The sequence below is a fragment of the Clavelina lepadiformis genome, chromosome 5, assembly GCF_947623445.1.
Source record: "Clavelina lepadiformis chromosome 5, kaClaLepa1.1, whole genome shotgun sequence".
Classification (NCBI taxonomy): domain Eukaryota; kingdom Metazoa; phylum Chordata; class Ascidiacea; order Aplousobranchia; family Clavelinidae; genus Clavelina; species Clavelina lepadiformis.
In genome coordinates, this window is record NC_135244.1 from 21806474 (window position 1) to 21831131 (window position 24658).

The following is a 24658-nucleotide window of genomic DNA, read 5'->3' on the forward strand; positions in this document are numbered from 1 at the left end:
CTTGTGACAACAAAAAGTGCGGTTTTTACAATAAACTTCGAGCCGAAATAAGACACTTGAGATGACATTCTGCCAAAAATACAGCTGTTTGGCGTCCCCGTAGGTCATAGTTTTATTCCAACCGCTATTTAAGCGGGTTTTTAATCAAACAACGCTTTAAACCTGTTGACCTAAGCCATCTATCTATCTATTGATACGTGTTCAATTTGGACGGCACACAACATCAACATCGAATATATTCTTGTTTTCACTTCGTTTCATACTTTTGATCGGGATTTAACCGAGCGTCAAGGTCTGTTTTGATTAACATTACTTTCTACGTGAACAGTCGTCGTCGTAAACTACGGCGAAAAAAACACAGCGTAGATACAAGAGATGGCTACAACCCAGTGAATGAATGGTTTTGTATGGCAACGTTTTTTCAAAATATAAAGGCATATCGGTTTTCCGTTCAATGCGGACGTTTGAAATAGGATACGTCTCCAAATTCGAAAGTTGTGGTTTATAATTTCTAAGGCTCTTTTCGTTTCTGCTTGTGGGAATAGCTAAAGGTTTATTGGAAATACGTGAATTTTGCCGCCTTAAACATGTCAATTTTGACTTGTGAAAAGCCAAGGATGTGTGTACAGCACCACGTGAGCATAATTACGGCGTTGAGAAAATTTATTTTAATTGCTGTGTTGCGCAGGACAGATTAAAGAAATTTAGGGATTTAGAGAAAAACGAGAAAACTAGAGACAAGTTAGAATAAATTAGAAGAAATTAGAGAAACAAATTAGAGAAAAAGCGAATGGCAGTTGAAATTGATGACGATGTATTCTAGCTATTAGCTTGATATATTTGTAAGAATGATTGGAAATCAAATTAATGAGGCATTTTTATATCAAGATTAGGCTGAAAACAAAAACGTTGATACGATGGTATATCAATGATATACGAGGATGTTCGGTTGATGCTCGGACAAACGACCTCATCTCTGTTAAACTACAGTCCATCGGTTGTTACGGATGAGTGCACTTATATTGTAAAAAGACGAAGCTGACGTGAAGCTCTCGAACTTTAACCCTATTGTCATACTTCAACGCAAACATATTTTCTTTTACTTGAGACGTTGATAGAACTATCTCAACAATGAACGCTTTTTAGACGTTTTTTTTTTTAAATTCACTGTAGACCCGTTAAACTTTTTCCTTCTCGTTCAAGGCCGACGCAGGAATTCATTAATTTCGAGGTAAAACGACTTAAAGTGCAAGAATAAGACGGTTTATTTTGATTACATTCTGTCCGAAATGCAAAGTTATTTCTTGTTAAGGTACAGAACTGGGATTTGGTGTTTTGCTGTGGGTAGCTGCTAGTTCGTAGTAAGAATGGTAATTAACAAAGAAAGATTGTGTCAAGTTTTATTTCTCGCTGTTATTATTTTACTGGGTTTCACCTTCACCTGCAACCGTGAGGTGTCTACTTATGGAAGAAATGAAGGTACTTTTTTACTGAATACTTTTCACAATTAACTTTGCTTGGCGTTTTGATTGAACTCACACGGTTTAAAGTCTTTAATATACGTCATGTAGCCTATGCTTTATCGTTTTTGCCAAATGAAGAAACGAATTTTAGAAATTAAATATTTGAAGTCATTGATTTATCTGCAGGAGCATCTCCCCAACGAACTCCGTCGAATAGTTTTCAGTTCAAGAAATTAACAAAGAAAGACTCCGCGGAAGAGTCGTTAGAGACCATTTGGAACTATGTCTACCAACGACAGGTGAGAATCGGTAGCCAGAAATTTATTTGCAAATGAAAGTCTGACGAGTAATTTAGCAATTGTCGATATACTTTCGAATTTTAACAGAACCATTTTTTACACATACGTTGAGATGTGAATGAATGTTTCGATAAACGCGTGTTTCTTATGCATGTATCAGGTCACAGAAGCAGAATATTTTCTCCATTTCAAATTACAACAGCGGTTGTATAGCACGCCATAAATGATAAACTTGTTAATATTACTAATTTCTGTTAAAATTAAAACTGCACCGTACAATGCCAGCGCAAAGGAAGTAATGAAAAACTGGAAATGAATAGATTGCATCTGAATTAAAAATATATTTTTAACGGTTATTTGTCATATTTGATCGTTATGGGTTAAGTTACTTTGCCGCCAACAGCGGTTTTAAGAAACTCTTTATAAACCATAGATGTATGTGTAGGCATGCCATATTTTTGTGATTGAAAACCGGGACTCTTCAGAATAACGAGCCTTATCAGATAAATGTGGTTCATATTTTGTAAGGAGTATGAAACTATTTTGGATTCCTATCGTCAGGGACAACTAAAGTAGTAAGACACCAAGAAATACTAACATAATGCATTTTGCTAGGAAACAAAACAATGTCCAAGCATTTGTAAATTTACATAATCGTCCAATCATACTTTTCTGTAGACAACACTTTCTTCATGAAATCTTTATTCGACTTTATTTTCTCATAAAAATCACAACAGGAAAAGTCAGTTTTAATTTTGAAAGTGATAAGGGCTTTCACATTCAAATGGTTTTTACAGAAGGAAATGCAAAGAAGTACCGATACGAAGTAAGTTCTTTCAATAACCTAACTGCAAAAAGAACACCTCCTCGTACTAACCTACTATTACTGAACTAGCGAATGCGCTAAGAATCAACTCACTACTAGACCAATTACCCGCTAGAATGACGTACCGATTACTTTCACATTTAACACAACGAAACAAGAACACGCATCGAGCATTGCCCTTCAGCAAGTTGGCTAAACAAACCAATCACATCATGCTAATATTCGTGTAGTGTGGGGCAATGCTGGATGACTAAATGCCAAAGCGGGACTTTTGGTTGACTGACCGGGACGCCGGGACAAAGCTTTAAAAAGCGGGACTGTCCCGGCTAAAACGGGACGTATGGTAAGCCTATGTATGTGTCATGCAAAAGAAGCAATTTTAATTTAACACAAATAGGCTACAGGCACTTACAAAATGTGACCACAGATAGCTTCCAACGTGACGATTAGGATACTCCAAGAGTCGACACGAGTTTACGTTTTCTATAATAAAAACGTATCAAACAATACATTACTGGCTAACATATCATACTGTACAGGATAAAATAAATGTAAACGTATTACAAAGACACATATTGCAAAAGCAAATTGCATTTGGATGTACATGTTTTTAGTACAATTGTAAAGAGCACGAATATCTTGGCGGCAAACCGTGGCTGGATAGAGACGGAGCATACGATCTTTGTCTTGAAGACAAGTTTTGGCCGATCAAGAAGAACCCCGACAGTAAATGCACCATGTATTCGTTTGGAGTTGGAGGTGACTTCACCTTTGATGACGAAATTGCAAACAAAGGCTGTGACGTTCACTCCTTTGACCCAAGTAAGCCAGGAATAGAGCCGGAAAGACAACTAAGATTGTCAGCTCTTCACTTACACATAACTATTATGTGCATGCATAAGGTATTAATTTGAGATGCAAGCATAATTGTTTCAACATTTTTGTCAAACGAATAACTTTCTGTAGCAACAAAGTTGAAAGATGGTTTTAAACGTGACAGTGGTGTCGTCTTCCATCTTTTGGGAGTTTCCAATGAAGACAACGACAAGGACAGCCATGGTTGGAAAGTGCGTACAATAAGTGAGTTACACAACCATAGAAAACATATTTATTTGGAAAATATGTGTCAGTCAAGCCTAGAACATATTTGAAACTTAAAAGTTTACCCTATAAAGAAAATTTGTTAAATAATAAAAAAATAAGGGGAAGTCACCGGCAAACAACAATTCTTTCTCTTTATAGGAACTATCAAAAAAGAGCTTGGGCACAGTGACCGGATTATAGATTACCTCAAAGTGGACACAGACGCACCTGGTGGTGGAGGGTTTGAAGATATGGTAATATTTTGATTGCATTATAGATATTTAACCATGTTCTATGAAAACAACTACTAAACTACTAGGTTTTATATACCATGAGCCATAACCGAAGCATAAGTCATGAAATATCCTTTGTGTTGCTGTGTTGGATATTTCATGACAAATGTTACCTGACACCAAAGAGAATTTTTAAAAATCTTTTTGTTGAAAGGTTTATTGATGAAAAACATCTTAAGCAACGCATTATTCAGTTTAATCTAAAGATTTCTTAGTATCTTTATTTTGGTTGTTCTATAATAGTTATTGGTTTTAATGAAATACCGCTCAACGTGTGCCATGTATTTATGTCATAGGTCATGGAAGAAATGCTGGAGACCGGACTGTACAAATGTATCCGTCAATTTGCGATGGAGATTCATTTGATCGGACCTCTAACGAATCCAAAACTGCTTGATCGATGCCAGAGGCTTTATAACCAGCTAACTTCTTTATATGACGTTGGTTACAGGATATACAACACGACAGACAATGTTAGAGCGATCCGGTTTATACACAAGGACCCTTCTTACTCACAGGCTAAATCAAAACCCGGAATGCTTCAGGGTGGTGCAGCAATTTTATGGGAGGTAGCGATGGTGAACCTGAATCCCGAGAAATGTGACTTTTAGTTGCCTACCCCAGAGCAATAAACCTACATTATACCGCTTCCGGGTTTGCAAGTTTTGTTTTCAAACACTTTAGACAAGTCAACAACTTTCACTCTGTTGAATGGGACAAATGTGTTTTTAACAAATGTTTTTGAGTGTTTATTTGTAATTTAACTGTTAAATGTTATGAAGTTTACCCACTATTTTGAAAGCTGCTGTATAGACGGTTGCCGAGGCCACTTATAGTTTATTGCTAAAACGCGACTGTGTAGAAATTTCTGTTGTGATGATTGAACGTGACTGTTATACAACCAAAGTTATCATCGCAGGCCAAGGTTGCCATTGCAAGGTTACCATATACAACCAAAGTTGCCATTGTAGGCCAACGTGTCATAGCCTGGGATTTTTCTTTTACACCGGACGGTGCTTAAAAGGAATTCATGAAGTCATCATAACAAACTTATTTAAATTTGCTGGTACTATAAAACAAAATAGTATAAAATATAATGAAAGTTATAAATTTGATGCTGGTGCTGCCGAAGAACTTTAAATCGATTTGTCTGGCAACAGGTCAACGCTTCGACGTCGTTTCTGGAAAAATACCTTTTTGTGGTGAGCAGCAGAACGCTTTGTCCAGAAAAATTGTTAACTTAAAGTGCAATGCATGTCCTAGTGATTAAGTGTCGGTACACCTGCAATGCTGCCTATACAAATGAAATTTTAACCGCAGGAAGAAAACATGTAATTACATAAAAACCAATTCAAAAATCTGTCATATAGATAGATAGATAATACCTTTACTAGCAAAATTCAAGCTTTAAAGGTTTATACAAATATAAGCTTGAAGGTTTATGCCGGTCTTTGTGTAAACAGAGTCCCACTTATAATTTAACACAAGGCTTCAATTTGCCTGTTTATTTACTCAGCACGTGATTGCTTTAACAATAATTAGTAAGCGAGTGCCCAGCGAAAGAAATCTCAGCTTATACAAAATGCTTGAAAACCCTTCAACACCTCAAAAATTTTTGGAACGCTTCTTGAATTTTATTAGATGTCTACATTGGCTTAATCAATGCTGTTGAATTCTCTTTAGTTTGTGCTCTGTCGCCGCACGTGTCCATTTTATTAAAGACATTCCTTGTTGGCAATTTTCTTTGCAGCATAACTGCAACAATTTATATCACTTATAATTTTAAAAGTTAACTATTAAATAAAGCTAATCCAGTGATCTATCAAAGGAACATGATACCGTTCTTGTTTGTATGTTCGGTAAAACAGAAATTCAAAGTCTTGATTTAACTCGCAAAGGTTCACGCCTTGTTTTCTGGGTTTTTTGAACAACTAGAACAAAACAACTGCCTTGCTTAGGAATAATAAATCAAGGTGGTCAAGGTATCAACTCTCTTGGTAAAGACCACTGGTGTTGATATGATTTGAAAGAAACAGTTTTGCAGTAATTTTATTTCAATGATCAATGTCCAAATAAGTAAGCAATGTAACGCGTAAAGTTACTTGGTGGCTTTTAGTTTTAACTTTTTAGCATATCACGTGGTGCGAACAGCATTAAACCTATTGCAATTAAAATTAAATTTATCAGCCATAACATACATGGTTATAATTTCTTGACTTACGTGCTTATATTTATATATATGTGGATAATGTGAGATAAAGAAACAGACTTTTCACTTAAATAGCTATGCTGTTGGGTATTTTAGCAGGCAGTAGCCAGGTATAAGGGTGCTCGATGGTCCAGTTTCTTTCAGTCATTTTTCCTCCAGCAGCTGCCAACTCATTCCTAAACTCTTCCTGATATTTGGAGATCGTGGCATCTTTGAAAAGCTGCTCTGGAAATTGTCCCAAATAGACCTGTCAAGGATGTTTTGTTTAATATATCAGATTGTAAATGTTAATTTCAAAAACATAAAGATCTTATAAAACCCGAAGGTTGGTAGGAACCTGTGGCCTATTTGTTACCATATCTTGGTACCCATTTCTGGGCCATAAAAATTTATCAATGACGAGTTTAATAAATTCATTATTTTATTCACTAAGTAGCGTCATATCTAAAAAAAATCTATTCGTTGTAATAAATTGACAAAACGGCAAAAACCAAAAGAAGAGTTACTTCATCTGGAGAGAACGATGAAAGAGTCTTGACTAAAGCAACAATAATAGAAGCCATGAAGGCGTCGGGTAATGACTAATGAGTCCAGAATACGGCGCATCGAAGCCTGTAATTCATTTACGATATTTATCAACGATATTTCCAACATACATAAAGCAGGGTATGTTTTTTTTATAAGCATGACGTTTATAAGCATACACATAGCTTTCTTTTTCGTGAAAACACGTACATAGCCTACGCTTTTTTTAAGGGATGTTGTCTTGTCTTAAACAGCGGATGCCGGTATAGATGTGATTTAAAAAAGTTAAATTTAAATTCCAATGTGTATATGTAATATAACTATAATGTAACTAATATTACTGCAAATACCAAAATGTAATTATAATTAGTGTAGGTATACTAAAATACCAAATTTAGCAATCGTATCTAATGTAGTTATGGCAACTAAAGTAACTAAGGGACAAAATCAGCCAAATCACTTATTTCAACGCATCCAGGAAGGCCGACATCTTCGGTGGTGATTGAAACATAATCTTGGCTCGCTTTTTTCAACAAAGACAAGTCAATGAATTGGAAACATTTTACAACAAAAAAATCTGTGGAAGTTTTCCCATCCTCACTATAAAGTTTCAGCGAAACTTCCGACTTTGTTTGTGCCAAGCTGTGATCTTCTGAAGTCTGCAAAACATGGTGGAAGAATTTTATAGATAATTGTATTAATTAAACAAAATTTTTGTTTTTTCGTTTTCTTCGTTTACTCACTTTAACTGAGATGTTGTATGTTGTTTGAAGTTCAGAAGATTCGTGTTTAAAAAAATTCATGACGATAACATAAATATGTCAACTACTTTTCCAATCCTTATCATAACATTATAAAAAATGAAGGTTTAAAAAAATAAAAAACTTGTTATACATCACAAATATTTTTACAAAAATATTTTAACATAAATTAGATAGATGTCATTCACAATACACACTCAAGACAGCTTAGAAGCAAACCAGGGTTTCTCAATCTTTGTTGACATTACCGTACACCCTAAATAACGTCAGTACAACGTCGGTGGGCACACTCACGTGGGGGTTCCTTGCGTCATCTTTTCCAACGTAAGGAAAACCGTTGAATAAATATTTGTTTTCAACGTCAACTGCCAGCCAGAACTTTAGACCAAACTTGTCTGGTTTATTGGCCATATATTGGATGAACTTGAAGCGTGCCTTACACGGCAATAGTTGCTCATCCACAGTTATCTTCCACTGTGGAATGAATGCTTTTTGGCAGTTTGATATAAAACTGTTCCAAAGTTGTGAAGCGAGTGCAAATTTATCATGCAATAAATTCCTACGCCTTTCCGTCTTCAGATCGAAGCGAAGGAATCGTATGAGCTCCAGAAACCTGTCTCTTGCCATGGTTTGGGAAAACATCGGACATCCCCACGACCTTCCCCACAAACTCTTCACAGGGAAGTTGCGCCCTCCTATCACGCCACGAACAACCACACCTCTGTGCTGGCAGCTGTGACCTAATTCGATAAACCTGTAATTATCAGCAGAAAGAAAACAATGCTCTCTATTGCGAGAACTGGTTTTTGTACTGTGAAGTAACAATGCGTCAATTGACGCACCCCGTCCTTCTAGGTAGTGACCACGTTAATTATCTCTACCGGTAAAATAAAAACTTCATATTCATGGGTTAGTTACCTAACACTAATGTAGGAAAAGTCAGGAAATATCACGGTTGTGCGATGCACCACTTAAAAGTTATAGATGCACTTAGGTTGAAAATGCGTCAATTGACGCGCCCCGTCCTACTAGTGTTAACTGCAGGTCGAACCAGCACTAGAAAAATGCCGTGAAATGAAAATGAAAAAACAAATTCCTTTTTAAAAAAGTAACTTCTCAATCAAGGACAATGTTGTTCGTCTTGAACCAACCAGATTTTTCTATTAACTTTATGAACGCTCTAGTCAACGAAAACTTACCACAGTAGCAATTTCCGCTCTAGCGGGAATGCTTTTGTTAAATGACTTTTTCTTTATTGGCTTTTGTCTTTCAACAGAAGGAAATGTTTGCCAAGCCGTCTTGTGATAACTGCGCAATGTAAATATTTCTCCAACACGATTACAATGCTTTGTTTAAAGTACCACACAGTTTAGTTAAATATTAAACAACCAAAGATTTTAAGGGTTGTTCATTTCATTTATTACATGTTAAATATTTCTAATTATTAGGCTTAGTAAATTACCAAACTTAGTAAATTTATTTACTAATTTATTTCACATTAGCTTCCTATAATAAGCTAATGTGACAACGACCACGGATTTGAGACTACTTAGCCTAATAGCCAATCCCTAACTATCAAAAACACTACAAAGAGACGTACAAAGCCTGTTGGTATCTTATTCTTGTGATGACGTCAACTATATTTTTAGTTAAAAGAAGCTAGATGCTGACGTCATTGAAATTACTGATATTTTAACCGAAGCTAAAATTTTCTCAGTTTTCTATTAGTTTTGAGACTTTGCCTAAGCACGTTCCGTCTCCCAGCACCAGGCTTAATAAAGTTGCTCACAGAGCATTTGGCTTTGCATTGGAAGCAAGATCTGACACAATCAATTTAGCAACTCCGTCCAATCACTCCCTACAGTTCGCGAACAATCTCATAGCATCAGCGTGAGCAGCTTATTATGAAAACCAGAAAATCGCGATTAAAAACAAAGCGTCGCTCTGGAAGCGTAAGGCGATATGCAATGGAAACCATGACAACAGATAACATGAATGAGAACTACACATGGAATCAACCACTTCAATGAAGTCAGATGCTTGGAGATCGGTAAGTTGTGGTAAGCTCTCATTTGTCAGTGTAAAATGCTATCTGAATTGCGCTTTGTCAACATCAAGTGGTCAACTGTGTCATATTGTGCGATGCAGTTCTGTATAAAATATACCGTATCCATATTATTGTTGGAGCTGCTGTGATATGGTAATCTTTATCTACAGATAAAAGAAAAGTCTTTGCACGACTTAAACCCGACGATGATTTTAGCTATAACCTTTTTGCAAATAAGGATTGTCACACATTTTTATTTGTTTCTGTTTATCAGAACAAAGTTTTGTGCTTCCTATCTAACGAACAGCCAAAATTCCTTGACAAAAGCAGACTTTCAAGCATTCTTAATTGCGAATTTGGCACAATTTGAATCAAACAGCTATTGTCAGTTGTACATCAGCAATAGAGGCTTAACAATTTTATATTTCACTATTTTTATGTCGCCACTAGTTGGGGCAAAAACGCCATAGAAACAAAAATCGTCAGCGAATGGCATAGAATCAATGTTGGAGCTTGTTGTTCAAACCAGGAAATCGTGATTAAAAACAACGTGAATTTTTAATCTGAATTGCACTTGGTCAACTGCGTAATGTTGTGCAATGCAATTCTGTATTCAACGCAACGTCATTATCGATTAAGCTGCTGTGGTATATGGTCATGAAGACATTTATTTTGTCTTGATGACAGTGGCGTTTCAATCTATTTTGTTGTTGCTTGGATCACTTTTTGTTACAATTATACGGCACAGTAGTCGATGGTTAATTGTGGCAGCACTTTCGCAGGGATTGAATGACCAACACGTATCAGAAAATAAAACTGTATAGAACCTTCAACTTAAGACACAAATGAATAACTGATTGACTTGATAAACGGTGCAATAAAGCAAAGCAATCAACGCCAATTAACTAAGGACTGCAACGAATCCAGCAAAAAAAGGAATTAAAGGGAATTGTCCGATGTTATGATGTTGACATGGTGTCAAACGCCACAATTCTGACCTCTTTTTGAATTCCAATTTTTGTCAATTCCTATTTCAATCACAAACCTAGTATTACCAATAACTACAAGATTATTCGTTATTATAACACAGTCTAAATTTTTATTTCATTCAGTTAAAACTGTGTTATTATGACATCTTATATTGTGATTGTGCGATTGTGTAAACAATTGATTGTGATTTAATAGAAAGGATCTTTATTATAAGGCTTCTATGTCGCAATTTAACTTCAGCTTAATATAAAAACTTTGTCACATCGTATCGTTTGGCGGGAAACTTGCTTTTAACAGGGAATAAGGCGCCAAATATTTTGATTGTAGGAAATTTAAACTTAGAGATTAGTTTAAAGAACAAAACTTTGACTTGAAATCTTTTACTCGGCAGTTGTCGTAATTGTGTACTTGTAATTATACTATAATTTAAGCAAGTATATGTTTCAAGCAAGCTTGCGTGTGTGAGGAAAATAACAAAACAACAAGTATGTCTGAGGTGAGTACAATCGTCATCTTTGATTCAGTTTTCCCAAACAAGTACAAAATTAACAGCTATTGGAATGTTTCGATTGTTGCTATCAGTACCTTTATACCTTGCAGTTGCGATTTGCACTTTTAAGCATAACGATTGTGATTCAAGCAATAACTACAATAGGTCAATGGGTATAAATGGTGCTGCGCTATTGTGACAAGCAAATAGGCTATGCAAAATTTCTGCCAAGGTTTCTTTGTAATAAATAAGGGACAACTCGCTGCTATGTGGGATCTTGCAAGCAATTGGCACTTATAAAAGCTACAGGAAAACAGAATAACTGAACCGTTTCTTATTGTTGTGTTGAGCATCAGTGATACAGGATTTTTTTGCGGCTATTCCAAAATATCACCCCCTAAGTTCATGCTAGAACTAAACTTAACTGTAATTTCCTGTCAATTTAACAAGTGTAGCCAGAGATTTTTTATTCGCTTAAATTATTTTTAATTCACTGAATTACTGTATAACAGTTTTTCTATGTCTTTATGCGACATCGCGGCTAAATATTTAAAACTTAGATGACCCACCCATCACGTTTCGAACAATTTTGTATAATATTTAACGATAAAAATAATTTTTTCACCTTAGGTCACACAGCTTGTTAAATATAGACGGCTAGGTTAAGAGAACGTGTTTATAAAAAGTTGATTTAGATGTTAAAGGTTTTATTGGAGTTAGATAAAGTGGTTGACAACCTTTCTGAAATTTTGGTTATAGATCTCGTCGAGTCACTTTTTTAAAAACTAGAATTGACTCGAGTCCCTTTCTAAGAAAGTACGAAAATGACTTTGGTCGGAATATGTTAAAGTAGCCCTTCAACTTAAAATGATTTTATTTGTCTTCGAATGTGTATGTCACAGCCAAATAAAACAAATTCTGTAATAATCCTAAACGTTTGTGGCTGATAGAAACAGTGTTTTTGTTTGCTGTTTAGCTTTGTTTCAAATATTAATCTACTTCACTTGACTTGAGTCTTATTAACCAAATGACTCGACTTGACTAGTATCACTTGTACTGAAGGACTTGACTTGATGTTGCCAAAAGATGCGCCAAAAGATGCAATTTTGTCTCAAACTTTATAAGTTAACCCGTACAAATGCTGAAGCGAAATCTGTGTTTGGTTTCCATGGTAATATTTGGGTTTCAATTAAAGGAGTTTAGAGCAAAACATATCTGTCAAAATTTCATAAGTATAACAAATCTTTTCTAACATTTTGGAATTTATCTTGTGAAAAATGTTTTTGCCCTTCTGAGATATTAGTCGTTAAAATTACGCTAATTACGCAAACTAAATTTCAGTGGTTTTCCTCTTTTTTTTTAAAAAAAAAAAAACAGATTTTTGAAATCCTTGCCTAAAAAACTATAGAAATACATATTCTGTTTTATTGTATACCATGAAAATAACGGTTTATGCAATTTTTCTAATATGTTCTACAAAAACTGCGTTTTTTGAGACTAAAATATAAGCAGCAATATCTTAAGAGTGATTTGATGGATTTCGATGGAACGAAAGCCAATCTTCGTTCCACACCTATGTCTCTTACATACTGAAACATAAAAAAATTCTAAAAGGATGAGTTGCAAATTTAAAAAATATTGACTGTATTATTATAAAATGGACCTGTAGACTTTTTCAGACAACGTTCTGACATTAAGTAGCAAAAATGTCATCCATTGACCAATTATGTTAATTTTCTAGTTAGCGGAGCTAAATTTTGCAATGTTATGAGCCTTTTTTCCTGTGTTAAAACATTTAAGTGGGATTAAGAAAAAACTGAAAAATAGCTTCCAATGTATGATTTTTTTTTGTTGAAATTGTGGCAGCTTTAAAAGATACGCATGCAGTTTTTCAATGATTACAGTAACCTTGTCAATTTTAAAAAAGGTTAGCATGAAATCATCTTTTTATTGTTCAAACAAGCCTTGTATAAGGAAAAAGGTCTGTAATTTCTATCTTTACAGCTTTTAAACACCATAAAACTCCCTTTTGACAAATGACATGTTCATTATAGGTATATGTAGGTATATATAGATATATGTTCCTTGTATAGTTTTAGCATTAACATACCACTCATCTGTACGATGTTATGTCAACTATGTTTGTATTTTCATGAAACCACTTTCGTTGAACTTATAGTTACGACACTTGTTTTTTCTTTCATTTTGACACCTTAGACCAGGGATGTCCAACCTTTTATTAAAGTGGGCCGCATTGTCACTTGAAATAATTCAATGGGCCGCAGAACCTATTAAATTTCAAGAAAAATGGGTACATAAAGTACATATTTTTGGAGTGAAAATGACTAACGGGCCGCACAAAAATCTCAGGCGGGCCGCACTGTGGCCGCAGGTTGGACATCCCTGCCTTAGACGATTCAGATCTATTTTGCCGTGAATTTAAGAATTTTTGCTTTTTCTTCTTAAGCTTATATGTTGACCTTTTATAATTTTAGGAATTTGTTTCGGCATTTAACCAAAATGATTACACATGGTATAATAAAAACTTGCGCATATGCGTATGGCACAAAACCCATTTTCTGTAGTTGAACAGCACATTCAACAATTTTCCTCTTGTAATATTTTCTTATAGTCTTGGATCGATTATGATCGCATCTGACTTTGACACATTGACCTAAAAAATACTTTCCTTCTCCAAGAGACTTCTTTTGCTTGTCGTCATTTTTCCTACCTGCACTTTTACGCATGTTCCGAGCACATTGTATATGAATGTGGCACGCCATAAAACTATGTTTGTGTGAGGTTATGGCTATAAATTTGTGTTAAACGTAATCGCATAACTTTATGCGTATAAGCGAAAGCGTAACTCGCTCAATTGTGTGCTACAGCAAATCATGTTTGCGTTAGAAGATGATTCGGGACATGGCGTTTGTTTTCCTCAATCCAGCATGTTCACACTAAAATCTATGAAAGCGTTCATTTGGGCAAAACATGGCACTGCAAATATGATCCTATCAGTTAATAGCATATTGCATACCCTTTACTGAATATCGTTGTATGAAAGGTTGATTGAACATGTCACCTCGTTTCTAATTTTCAGGCGTTTTGATTCGGTATATATTATTTAGTATATTTCGCAGTATATTTTTTAAAAGGCTTCCTTCCTTCCTTAGAATTATATCAATAAATTAATGCAGTTAATATGTTATAGGCGTCGTCATCTGCTGAAGCTGAAAACCCGATAGGTGTTTGCAATGCAGATGAAATCTTCTGCAACTCGATCGATTACATCCTCGGAAGAGGAGTTCATGGACTGGTTCTTCTGGGTTTTCATCCTCGTTCTGGAAACAGATTAGTCATCAAATGTCTATTGCCTGAAAAGTCTGGAAGAGCCACTGATATTGCTCGATCTAGGTCAGTTGAACGCAGGCAATGTATACAATATGCCAAATTAGTCACCGATGTGAAAGTCAAGGTATAACACGCGTAGTATTGCAAAATAAGTTCTCAATTTTTTAAAAACTTAATAGTTTAAACCAAAATTTCGTTTTTCAGCTTAAAAACCAGGCTCCTGAAAGCCCTTTAAGAAAAACGTTTGTTGTGTATTTGTGATTTGATACGCTTAGACGTTTGATGGTGCGTTTTCAATACCAGTACAGTATACAGTTGACCTCGCACGTGATGCATAATTGGCATAATCACTTAATATCGGACGAATAACCTGATTCGGACGATTTCTTATTTTTTTATGCATTCAACTCTCCTGGGAACGGATCCGTTTTCAAAAATAACAGATATATAACTTTTAACTTACGTTTGAGACATGATGTAAAGTGCCTTGTATATTACTGGTCCATTAATTTTGCAGAGAAATTGATTGTTGACACTTGACAGAACGATTGCTAACTTACTACTATATAAAGATGGCCTTTCTAAAAACAAGTGATGCTATCCTGGCACAAAGCCCATAAATGTTATGATATCTATCGCACAATGTAAATCTATATGCAGTGCCACAGTGTATGTGATGTCAAGATGAAATTGGAGCTGGCATTTTTTCACTTGTTTCATTTTTCACTTTTTGAAAGAATGTCTCTTTTTTAATAGTCTTAACTGGTCTATGCCAACGTATCTAACAATCATTGAAGGCTTATGATTAATATTCATTACTATTGTGTAGCATTCACCTCAACATGTTTTTGACACATTGGGGAAAACACACTTAAAACCAGTGTTTTTATAATTAAGCTCGGTGAAAATCTGTTTTAAAAACTTTGATTATTTAGTAACCCTAATTACGTCCACTGGCAAAAGCCTTTATTTTGTATTCCTGCAGCTTAATCAAAGAGCTCCAGGTCTCTAATTTAGTTAAGAACAAGCACGTGGTGCACATTCAAGGATTGCTTGACTGGAAAGGATGCCCCTTCGGGTTAGTCATGGAGCACATGCCAGGAGGATCACTTCAAGACTTGATCTTTCATCCTGCTCTTGGCCGCATTCCACCTCATCTTCTCTTGCGGATTGGTTATGACGTTTCAGATGCTCTATCTCATCTGCACACAATCCTGAAAGATTGTCGAAACGCTCACGGTGATTTGAAACCGGCCAACATCCTCTTGACTGCTGATCTTCGTTGCAAAGTTGCTGTTTTTGGAGGAGCCGCTCTAGCTCGCTACACTGGATCGTTGGGAGCTGGACCTGACAAACCTGGAGAGGGCAATCAACTTACTAATTATTTTGCTGCTCCTGAAAGATTGGTGCCTGGTTGTAACCGTTTGACAACGGCCATGGATGTGTACAGCTATGGCCTGATCCTACTGGTTGCCATCTGCAGGGTTTATCCTTCAGTATTTCATTCTACTCAAAAACAGGAAATGATAAACAACTTAAAACAACATCTTCAATCGAAAGGCGATGACGTAGGGGTGAAGATTATCACCATGTTGGAAACTATACTTTGCAAATGTCTGGATTTGAACCCAAAAAATCGTCCATCTATGACCAAAGTAAAGAGTGAGCTTTTTACCTTTCTACAAACCATTGATGAAGGAAAGATGCAAGGATGTGTAGCTGAGATCTGCAGACAAATACGCATCCGGGATGATAAGCTGGACGAGAAAAACTGCAAAACGATTTCGGAAGTCATTGCAGGTAAAACATTACTTCATCTACTTTGTGATTTATAGTAATCCAGCAATGTTAGGTGACTCCATCCACCATATTAGCAATGCAATGATGAAACTGCAAACGATTTTCATAAAGGTTTAGAAACAAATCCGGTTGCTGATCAGATTGACAAAATACCCAGCGCAAGACTCAATAACGACGTTAAGCATGCTGTGGCCGTTAAGCGCAAAAACTCAGGTTTGTTTTCAATTCACATAATTGATATTGGTATTTCTGAAAATTAAATTTATTTTAGTTAGTTGAAAGTTTGCTGGGGAATTTGGGCATTTATAAATTGACTAAAACTAATGACTTAAAACAATTCTACGTCAAGTTGTGAAAAATTTAATCAAAGGCGTTTCTGCATAAAATACCTATTTTTTGCAGAGAAAACGTCCAATGTTGCTGAACGTGAATCCAACAATGACAAATGTTTTCTAAAATATTCCGACAATGGTTCCACCTATAATTTTCAGTCAGTTATGAACCTTTTGCAATCTGTTAGATGTTTTATTACTGAACGAAACTTTGACAACGCATTGAAACGTTGTAAAGAGCTTCTGTTTGTAACGAGGTCAATTAATTTGAGAGCCAAGGATTCAGAAATGCTAACCTATGATGTCATTTATGTCGTCGAGAATTTAGCAGACGAAAAACCTTCCTTAATTTTATTAGAACTAATACAAATGGCAAAACAGAAGTTAATAGTGACTACGCCAGTTGCCCAAATCAAATTTATTTTGAAATTTGCTCGATGTGCTTCAATGATTGCAAGGTACTATGACGTTAGGTATCAAAAAAACATTTCCAGTCGTGTACTTGAGTTTGTCAGCAATCTCACGGAATCCATGTCATCACTTCCATGTGAAGACAAAGAAATGGTTGTAAAAGCTAAAGCATCTTGCTGGAAATGCAAAGCTGAGTGTTACGGATATCTTAACAACAGAGATCGTGAAATGGAATTATATTTGCAAGTTATTACTTTAATAGACAAAGAACTTGGCGAAAAATGCCAAATGTCCAGGGAATATTCTGCTTCCTGCAATAACTTGGCCAATAACTACGAATTAAAAGATCAACTAGAAATGGCCAAAACTTACATTCTGAAATCATTTGATGCTTTAGCTTACCAAAAAACAGATTTTGAAACTGAGGAATCGAAAGTTAAGGCAATCAACATCACGATCAGAAGTAAGTGTATAAAATATTACTCGAATGCACAATGTAATATCATAAAATTACATTGTCAAGATATAAAAACGTTAAACTAGAGACATACACATATTCTATTATTGCAGAAGATAGCATGCTATTTGATAACACAACCTATGTGTTTCTGTCGATGTAAGCTACAATTAACTTCATATCATCTGTTTTCTGTTCATTGGTTATAACTAGGGCGATTATTTTTTGACTTGTCAAAAAAAGTCACAAATTTGTCAAATTTACAGCGTTAGGTCAAAAATTATCAAAATTGTTTAAAAAGTCAATTTGTTACCAAGTCAAAATTGTTTAAAAACTGCATTGTCGTGGTGTCGTAGAGGGTGCACTGTAGGTCAACTTGTCATTTTACATTGTACACCTGGTAGCCTACTTTATACTGTTGTAAATGGCCCATTGTCTACTTATTGTGAATCAGCTCTTGCTTTGGTTTTGCTTTAGATACATCAAGTATCTTTAGTTTAGAGTGTTTAGACAAATGTATTGAACAGTTTTTGTTGTGTTTATTTGCAGTTTTTTTTGGCAGTGATTTGTAATTAGCTCATTTCCCTTTTCAGAATAAGCTAGGTCTGTGTTCATATTTTTGCCCTTCTTTACTACAATAAATTTTAACTTTTCGTACAATAATGCGTAATTTAAATACTTGAGTTCTTCATACGTCAAAATTTGTCAAAAAAAGTTTTTTAATGTCAAATTTTGTTAAAATTTTCAATATTTAGGTCAAAAACTTTCGTTTTAGGTCAAAAAATAATCGCCCTAGTTATAACAGATTTTTATGTGGTCACTGGTCGATGCCAATTTAGCAAATGTCCTTTATTTGTGTGTCTTTACTCACAAAGCGCTTTTGTTGATAATTATAATTAATTCACTCAATTATTTTCTGTTATATTTGGGATCAATTTGAGTGCAATCAAGAACTTATCAGAGTTCTACTTGCTCGCGGCTATATGTCTGATTGCAAATACTTATCACCGCGTTCACTTATTTGTATAGATGTCTGTAACTTATATGAAAAAAATCCTTCTATGATGTGGAGCAAAGCAAGAGAGATCTACAAATATCTTCTTACACAACAACATCCATCAAAATTTCGTCAACTGGAGACCAGACTACTCTCACTGCGTCTTGCACTTCTTCTGAATGTGTGGGGCGATGCAAGAATTCACTACAGTGACGTGATTAAGATGTTAAACAAACCCTCGTTGACCCCAGGAATGCGTCTACCAGTTTGTTTTGACATAAGAAGTGTCGCAATGTCATATATTCATCACAACCAGGATCATCTTGCTATACCATTATTACAATACGGACTAAGCATGTGCAAGCTTATTTCCAATCCGTTCAAAAAACTTGCACAACTTTTACATTTCTCAGATTGCATAGTGAATCGAGTGAATGAACCCACGTTTAAATCTGCCCAACAAATTGCCATTATTAAGTCATCGTTTATTCCTCTATGCAAGGAGACGATCTACTTGACCAAGGAATGCAGAGGAGTAGACGACTTTCATAAACAGATTTATTTAAGTCTCCAGCTAAAGCAGCTAAGTCATTGCTATCTCCAGGCAGACAATTTCCCTCAATCCCTGGCAAAAGCAAATGAAGCTCTTCGAATTTTACCGGAAGATCCAAGCAAATTTATAGCTCAACGAGATGGCATTGTGGGTGAGTTGAATATGATCATCGGTGTCTGTACTTACAACCTTGGCCACTGTGATCTTGGAAAATCCACTCTTGAAAAAGCGATGGAAGTTTTGAAAGATACCAACAAAGCTAAGTATAACACTGCTCTTGAATACTTAACTTACTGGGAAAAGAGAAGAAAGTAATTGAATGTTAACTAAACTCAAATATTGCATAAAAACTGCAAGATCGAACTGTTTCCAACTTTTACTTGTTCTCACATCCAAACTTGTATTGTTTGGATGAGATTTATCGCTTTAATTATTGTACCAAAGCCGCCTACGCATTAAGATTTCAAAATGCTGGCTTTGATGAAATTAAATTGTAAAAATCCATATGACTAAACAATAACAATAAACAACAGATGAAATTATATTTGACTTTATTGCTCTTTAATGTCATGATTTATTCATTTTACAGAGATTAATTTTCGCATTTGTATGATCGCATGAAAGTTTATTTTTTTGCTTAATTATGTAATCCCTAAAGATTCTCAAACAATTGTGTGCATCTTGTTTAACGCTTTGAAATCGCTGTTAAAGTAAAACCTATTTATGATTAATTCTGTTAGTCACTGTTTTTAAGACGCGATGTATTTAATTTGTTATTTTTATAAGCTATTTATTAATCAGAACCGCACTATTAATTCGATTATTTGAAAGCAATCTCTGCATGCCAAACTGTTTTACTCTTAATCTTGTATACATGTACAACGCTTGTTGTGCTTTGATTCATGTGTAACTTTTCTTCACGGCATTTCGTTTTGTGAATTATTACTAACCATCCTGTGAATAAACTGTTTACAAAACAATTATTTTTGTAAAAAACATTGCAAAACGCTGATGTTGTAGAATGTGGACGAAATCGAAAGCAGATTGCTTTAAGTTTTCTTAAGACAATGTAGGTATCAGTCACTATTTGGTTTTCTAAAATCTATTGAAAGTTTCTTGCATTGTTGCAAACCGCTTTGGCTGACGTCACTATAATATCCCTTGACATACCCAAGGAAAACGACTTTTTCGCATCTCTTTGTTCACCTCAAAGTAACTTGACTTGAACCTGATTAGAACCAATGTTCTTTTCTCAAAATTTCCTTTCTTGCCTACTTATGACATTGGGTACGTTAGTTAGATATTAAACAGCCAAAGCTCGTCTCATTTATTAAATTATAAATGTTTCTAATTGTTCACCAAACTTAGTTAGACTAAATTTATTAGGCATTCCAAATGTGGACCCATGCACTAACTATTAAACATTGCTGGTTTTGTTATTTCCACAGGATCAATACAAAGCAAAGACGCGGCCTCATTACTGGATATAACATCTACAATAAAACATGCTTCCTAGAATAATCTTATGTGACAGCGACCACAAAATCCCGACTACTTCGTGATGTTTCTCAAACTATCAAGAAACATCATAACGAGACGGTAAAAGCCTATAGGAATCTTATTTCTTTGATGACGTCAATTATACTTTTGGTTAAAAGGAGCTTGATGCTGATTTTATTGAAATCACTGAATCCCGACTACTTCGTGATGTTTCTCAAACTATCAAGAAGCATCATAACGAGACGGTAAAAGCCTGTAGGAATCTTATTTCTTTGATGACGTCAACTATACTTTTGGTTAAAAGGAGCTTGATGCTGATTTTATTGAAATCACTGGTATCCTAAATAAAGTAAATTCTATGTATAATTAAATGCTAAATTTTGCTCAGTTTTTATTTCTTTTGAGACTTTGCCTAAGCACGTTCCGTCCTCCAGCACCAGGCTCAATAATGTTGTCCACAGAGCTTTTGGCTTTGCATTAGAAGCAAGATCTCAAACAATCGGTTTAACTTTAAAGAAACTCACATCCAGTCACTCACTTCAATTCGCGAACAATCTCATAGAATCAGCGTCAGCAGCTTATTATGAAAACTAGGAAATCGCGATTAAAAACAAATGATCTCTCTGGAAGCGCAAAGGCGATGTGTTATGGAAACAATGGCAAAAGACAACATGAATGAGAACTATATATGCAATTAACCACTTTAACGAAATTACTGCTTAGAAATGAATATGTTGCGCCAAGCTCTCATTCGTCAGCGTAAAATGCCATCCGAATTGCCCATTGTCAACATCAAGTGGTCAACTGTGTCATATTGTGCAATGCAGTTCTGAATAAAATATATCGTTATTATCGTCGGAGCTGCTGTGATATGATAATCTTTATCGACGGAAATGACGAGTCTTTGCACGACTAAAACTCGGTGATGATTCTAGTTATAATCTTTGTGCAAGTAAGGATTGTCACACATAATAATTTATTTGGTTCTGTTTATCAGAAAAACCTTTTTGCTTTTCATATCTAAATAAATCCGGGCATATGAACAGCCAATACTCAAAGAAGAAAAACACAGTAGATTCCTTGACAAAAGCAGATTTTTAAGCATAAAATCCTAATTGAAAATTTTGCACAACTTGAATTAAACCGCTAGTGTTAGTTGCAAATCAGCATTAGAGGCTTGACAATTTTATAATTAACCATTTTGTGATTGCCACTAGTTGGGGCACTAACGCCATAAATGCAAAATTCGTCAGTGAATGGTCAAGAGATCTTTGACTCTAATTATACCAATATTACGTTTATTGAAACCAGAACATTGGTTTATTCAAGGCTAGAGACTTGACTTGCTTCTCGGATGTGCAATACTTAACCATAGTTCACATATTTTGATTGTTCACATTAATCAAATTAAGTTGTTTTTCTCAAGACATATCATCTGGAGTGACCATTTCATTAAAAGCAGGTGACGCAGCCATTTGTTATAAAGTAGGAAGTTAAGATAAAGGACATGTCGGGCAAAAAACATTGAAGTTAGATTTAAATTTGAATATATATTTGATATGATTTAGGTTTCTTTGAGGTGAAGAAGGAGCTGAAGATGAACATACAGCTTTGAACAAATGTAATCAGTGAAGTAGAGACTTTTAGCTTAAAAGCTTTAACTCCCAATCTCTTGCCTTGCGTATGCCAAGGGATCTGATAGCGTTGTTTTTGCACGTGACCACTATAGACAAGGCGATTTACATCAATTAAAGGAACTTTTTTTGGTAAAAGTTTGCTTTAGAAAATAAGATAAAGACAGCCATCTGCAACATGGGCGCTTTGAAATGTTTGTTATAATAATATTTCTTTTGTAAAGAGATTTTATTTACAAAGTGATTAGTAATAATTCACAAAGTGACATGCCATAAACAAAGGTTATCAGAGTATATTAATTACACATAATCAACAGTAAAGCTTGAATCAAAGCACAGTAAATTGTGCAAATGTATACAAGGTGAAGAGTAAAGAAATTTCTTTATATGCAAAGCTTGCCTTCAACTAACTGTATTCGTGGAAAGTAGTTTTAGGTTGGGTTTAGGATACTACGTCATAACATTAACGTTAGGTTAACAAACAACTGTAAAACTGAGCTTCGAACGCACAAACTGTTTAAGTGAAATAGTGGCAACCAATGAACAAACAGATAAAAAATGATTTGCGGAAACAAACATGAGGATTTGCAAATGGAAAGAGCTATTTCTATGAAATGTGATTCGAACATACATTAAAGAGCAATTAAAGATCAACATAAATGTAAATTTCATCTGTTATTTTTTATTGTTGTTCTTTGTTAATATAGATTTCCAAAATATCTTTTCATCATTCATCAAACGCCTGTGCTTTTAAATTTTAATGCGTTGGTGGCTTTGATATGATAAAAGCAAAGCAATGAATCTCATTCCAGCAACACAAGTTGTTGCAGAATAAAAGTTAAAAATAGTTTGTCTTGGATTTTTTAGCGACTTTCTTTGTAATATTTGATTTAAGTAAAAATTTTAGAAAACACTTCCATGCAAGATTACTTTCTTCTCTTTTCCCAGTAAGTTAAGTTTTCAAGAGCAGTGTCATAATTAGCTTTGTTGGTATCTTTGAAAGCTTTCATCGCTTTTTCAAGAGCAGATTTTCCAAGATCAAAGTGGTCAAGGTTGTAATGAGAAACACCGATGACGAAATCCAACTGACTAACAGTGACATCTCGTGGTTGTTTAAACTCGCTTAGATCTTCTGGTAAAATTCGAAAAGCTTCACTTGCTGTTGCCAGGGATTGATGGAAATCTTTTGTCTGGAGATAACAATGACTTATGTACTTTAGCTGGAGACTTACATAAATCTGTTTGTTGAGCTCTTCTTCTGCTCTGCATTCTCTGGTCATGTTGATCATCTCCTTGCACAGAGGAATAAATGATGACGTAATAATGGCAATTTGTTGGGCAGATTCAAACGTGCGTTCATTCACTCGATCCACTATGCAACCAGAGAGATTCAAAAGTTGTTCTAGTTTGTCAAGCGGATTGGAAATAAGCTTACACAAGTTGATTCCATATTGTAATAGTGACACAGCAAGATAATCGTTGTTGTGATGAAAAAATAGAACTGCGACACCTTTTATGTCCCAACACATTTGTTCACACTTTATCGGGGTCAAGGGTGTATTGTTTGACATCGATATGACGTCATAACACTGAATTTTTGCATCGGCCAACTCATTCAAAAGAAGTGCGAGGCGCAGTAAAAGTAGTTTGGACTCCAGTTGACGAAATCCTGGTAGATGTTGCTTGGTTTGAAGATATTTGTAGATCTCTCTTGCTTTACTCATCGTCATAGAAGGATTGTTTTCATATAAGTTGCACATATCTATACAAAAAAATAAATGTGATGATAAGTAGTCTATTTGCCGTTAAGCATATGGTCACATATTTACTGGTAGCCTACTCGAAGAATAACAACACGTTACAAACTGAAGTGTATAGTGAGCAGGTATTTCTGTGATAAAGAGTTATTATACTCAAATTTAGCGCAAGTAAAACGGAAATTGTTGAAGAGCAGATTAATTATTAACGAAAGCGCTTCGTGATAAAACGCGCGCGCGCACGTACAAGACATTTGCTTTTCTGGCCCTGACCACACAAAAATCAGTTTTACAAAAATTTATAACCAACAAACAGAGAACGCAAGACATGAAAGTAATCGTAGTTTACATCGGCTGAGACACACAGGTTATATGTTATCAAATTGCATGCAGTCTTTTTCAATTATAAAATACGCATCAATATCTTGCTCAATGTATTTTTAAATGTCGCATTGTGCATCCGCATAATAGCTTATGACACTTACTCCAGATCGTGATGTTGATTTGCTTTAGTTTCACTTTCTCATTTTCATAATCTGTTACTTTCTTGTCAGCATCAAATGATTTCAGATAGTAAGTTTCAGCCATTTCAAGTTGATCTTTATCTTTGTAGTTATTGGCTAAATTATTGCAGGAAGCAGCATATTCCCTGGACATCTGGCATTTGTCTCCAAGTTCCTTTTCTATCAAGGTAACACTTTGCAGGTTTAGTTCCATTTCATGATCTTTGTTGTCAAGTATTCCATAACACGCAGCTTTGCATTTCCAGCAAGATGCTTTAGCTTTTACCACCATTTGTTTGCCTTCACATGAAAGTGATGAAAGGGATTCAATGAGATTATTGGTAAATTCAAGCACACGACCGGACATGTCTTTCTGA

The 24658-nt window shown here is 35.1% G+C and overlaps 4 protein-coding genes across 5 annotated transcripts; 2 read left to right on the forward strand and 2 right to left on the reverse strand.

The window, feature by feature from the left end:
• Positions 1-1212: 1212 nt before the first annotated feature.
• LOC143459326 (putative methyltransferase-like protein 24) lies at positions 1213-5446 on the forward strand. Its single transcript, XM_076956422.1, has 7 exons — positions 1213-1231; positions 1313-1479; positions 1650-1762; positions 3203-3410; positions 3555-3668; positions 3831-3925; positions 4261-5446. Exons 2-7 carry the CDS (start codon positions 1368-1370, stop codon positions 4573-4575), a joined length of 957 nt encoding a protein of 318 aa, XP_076812537.1. The 5' UTR covers positions 1213-1231; positions 1313-1367; the 3' UTR covers positions 4576-5446.
• A 555-nt stretch (positions 5447-6001) lies between these two features.
• Positions 6002-7608, reverse strand: LOC143460387 (uncharacterized). Of its 2 annotated transcripts, XM_076957876.1 has the most exons (4): positions 7442-7601; positions 7159-7357; positions 6680-6785; positions 6002-6420 (listed from the first exon to the last, which is right to left on the reverse strand). In XM_076957876.1, the coding sequence occupies exons 1-3, from the start codon at positions 7499-7501 to the stop codon at positions 6712-6714; spliced, it is 333 nt and encodes a 110-aa protein (XP_076813991.1). In that variant the 5' UTR covers positions 7502-7601; the 3' UTR covers positions 6002-6420; positions 6680-6711. The 2 variants fall into 2 exon arrangements, with proteins under 2 accessions (XP_076813991.1, XP_076813992.1); XM_076957877.1 differs by lacking the exon at positions 6680-6785 and having other exon boundaries at positions 7442-7608.
• A 3257-nt stretch (positions 7609-10865) lies between these two features.
• On the forward strand, positions 10866-19805 carry LOC143461242 (uncharacterized). Its single transcript, XM_076959078.1, has 6 exons — positions 10866-10992; positions 14198-14400; positions 15323-16137; positions 16249-16350; positions 16540-17343; positions 18367-19805. Exons 1-6 carry the CDS (start codon positions 10984-10986, stop codon positions 19200-19202), a joined length of 2769 nt encoding a protein of 922 aa, XP_076815193.1. The 5' UTR covers positions 10866-10983; the 3' UTR covers positions 19203-19805.
• A 2484-nt stretch (positions 19806-22289) lies between these two features.
• Positions 22290-24502, reverse strand: LOC143460004 (uncharacterized). The gene is made up of 2 exons (XM_076957353.1): positions 24264-24502; positions 22290-23783 (listed from the first exon to the last, which is right to left on the reverse strand). The coding sequence occupies exons 1-2, from the start codon at positions 24493-24495 to the stop codon at positions 22948-22950; spliced, it is 1068 nt and encodes a 355-aa protein (XP_076813468.1). The 5' UTR covers positions 24496-24502; the 3' UTR covers positions 22290-22947.
• Between the last annotated feature and the right edge of the window lie 156 nt (positions 24503-24658).

What these genes read in the sequence shown, in the direction of transcription:
- LOC143459326 (XM_076956422.1), top strand. Translation starts at nt 1,368, where the DNA reads ATGGTAATTAACAAAGAAAGATTGTGTCAAGTTTTATTTCTCGCTGTT. An exon ending in TTGGAAAGTGCGTACAATAA is followed by an intron (nt 3,669 to 3,830) that starts GTGAGTTACACA and finishes TTCTCTTTATAG; the next exon opens with GAACTATCAAAAAAGAGCTT. An exon ending in GTGGAGGGTTTGAAGATATG is followed by an intron (nt 3,926 to 4,260) that starts GTAATATTTTGA and finishes TTTATGTCATAG; the next exon opens with GTCATGGAAGAAATGCTGGA.
- LOC143460387 (XM_076957876.1), bottom strand. Translation starts at nt 7,501, where the DNA reads ATGAATTTTTTTAAACACGAATCTTCTGAACTTCAAACAACATACAAC. An exon ending in CATACAACATCTCAGTTAAA is followed by an intron (nt 7,358 to 7,441) that starts GTGAGTAAACGA and finishes CATGTTTTGCAG; the next exon opens with ACTTCAGAAGATCACAGCTT. An exon ending in TCCTGGATGCGTTGAAATAA is followed by an intron (nt 6,786 to 7,158) that starts GTGATTTGGCTG and finishes AATGAATTACAG; the next exon opens with GCTTCGATGCGCCGTATTCT.
- LOC143461242 (XM_076959078.1), top strand. An exon ending in GATTTCGGAAGTCATTGCAG is followed by an intron (nt 16,138 to 16,248) that starts GTAAAACATTAC and finishes ATTTTCATAAAG; the next exon opens with GTTTAGAAACAAATCCGGTT. An exon ending in AATCAACATCACGATCAGAA is followed by an intron (nt 17,344 to 18,366) that starts GTAAGTGTATAA and finishes TTATTTGTATAG; the next exon opens with ATGTCTGTAACTTATATGAA.
- LOC143460004 (XM_076957353.1), bottom strand. Translation starts at nt 24,495, where the DNA reads ATGGAACTAAACCTGCAAAGTGTTACCTTGATAGAAAAGGAACTTGGA. An exon ending in AATCAACATCACGATCTGGA is followed by an intron (nt 23,784 to 24,263) that starts GTAAGTGTCATA and finishes TTTTTTGTATAG; the next exon opens with ATATGTGCAACTTATATGAA.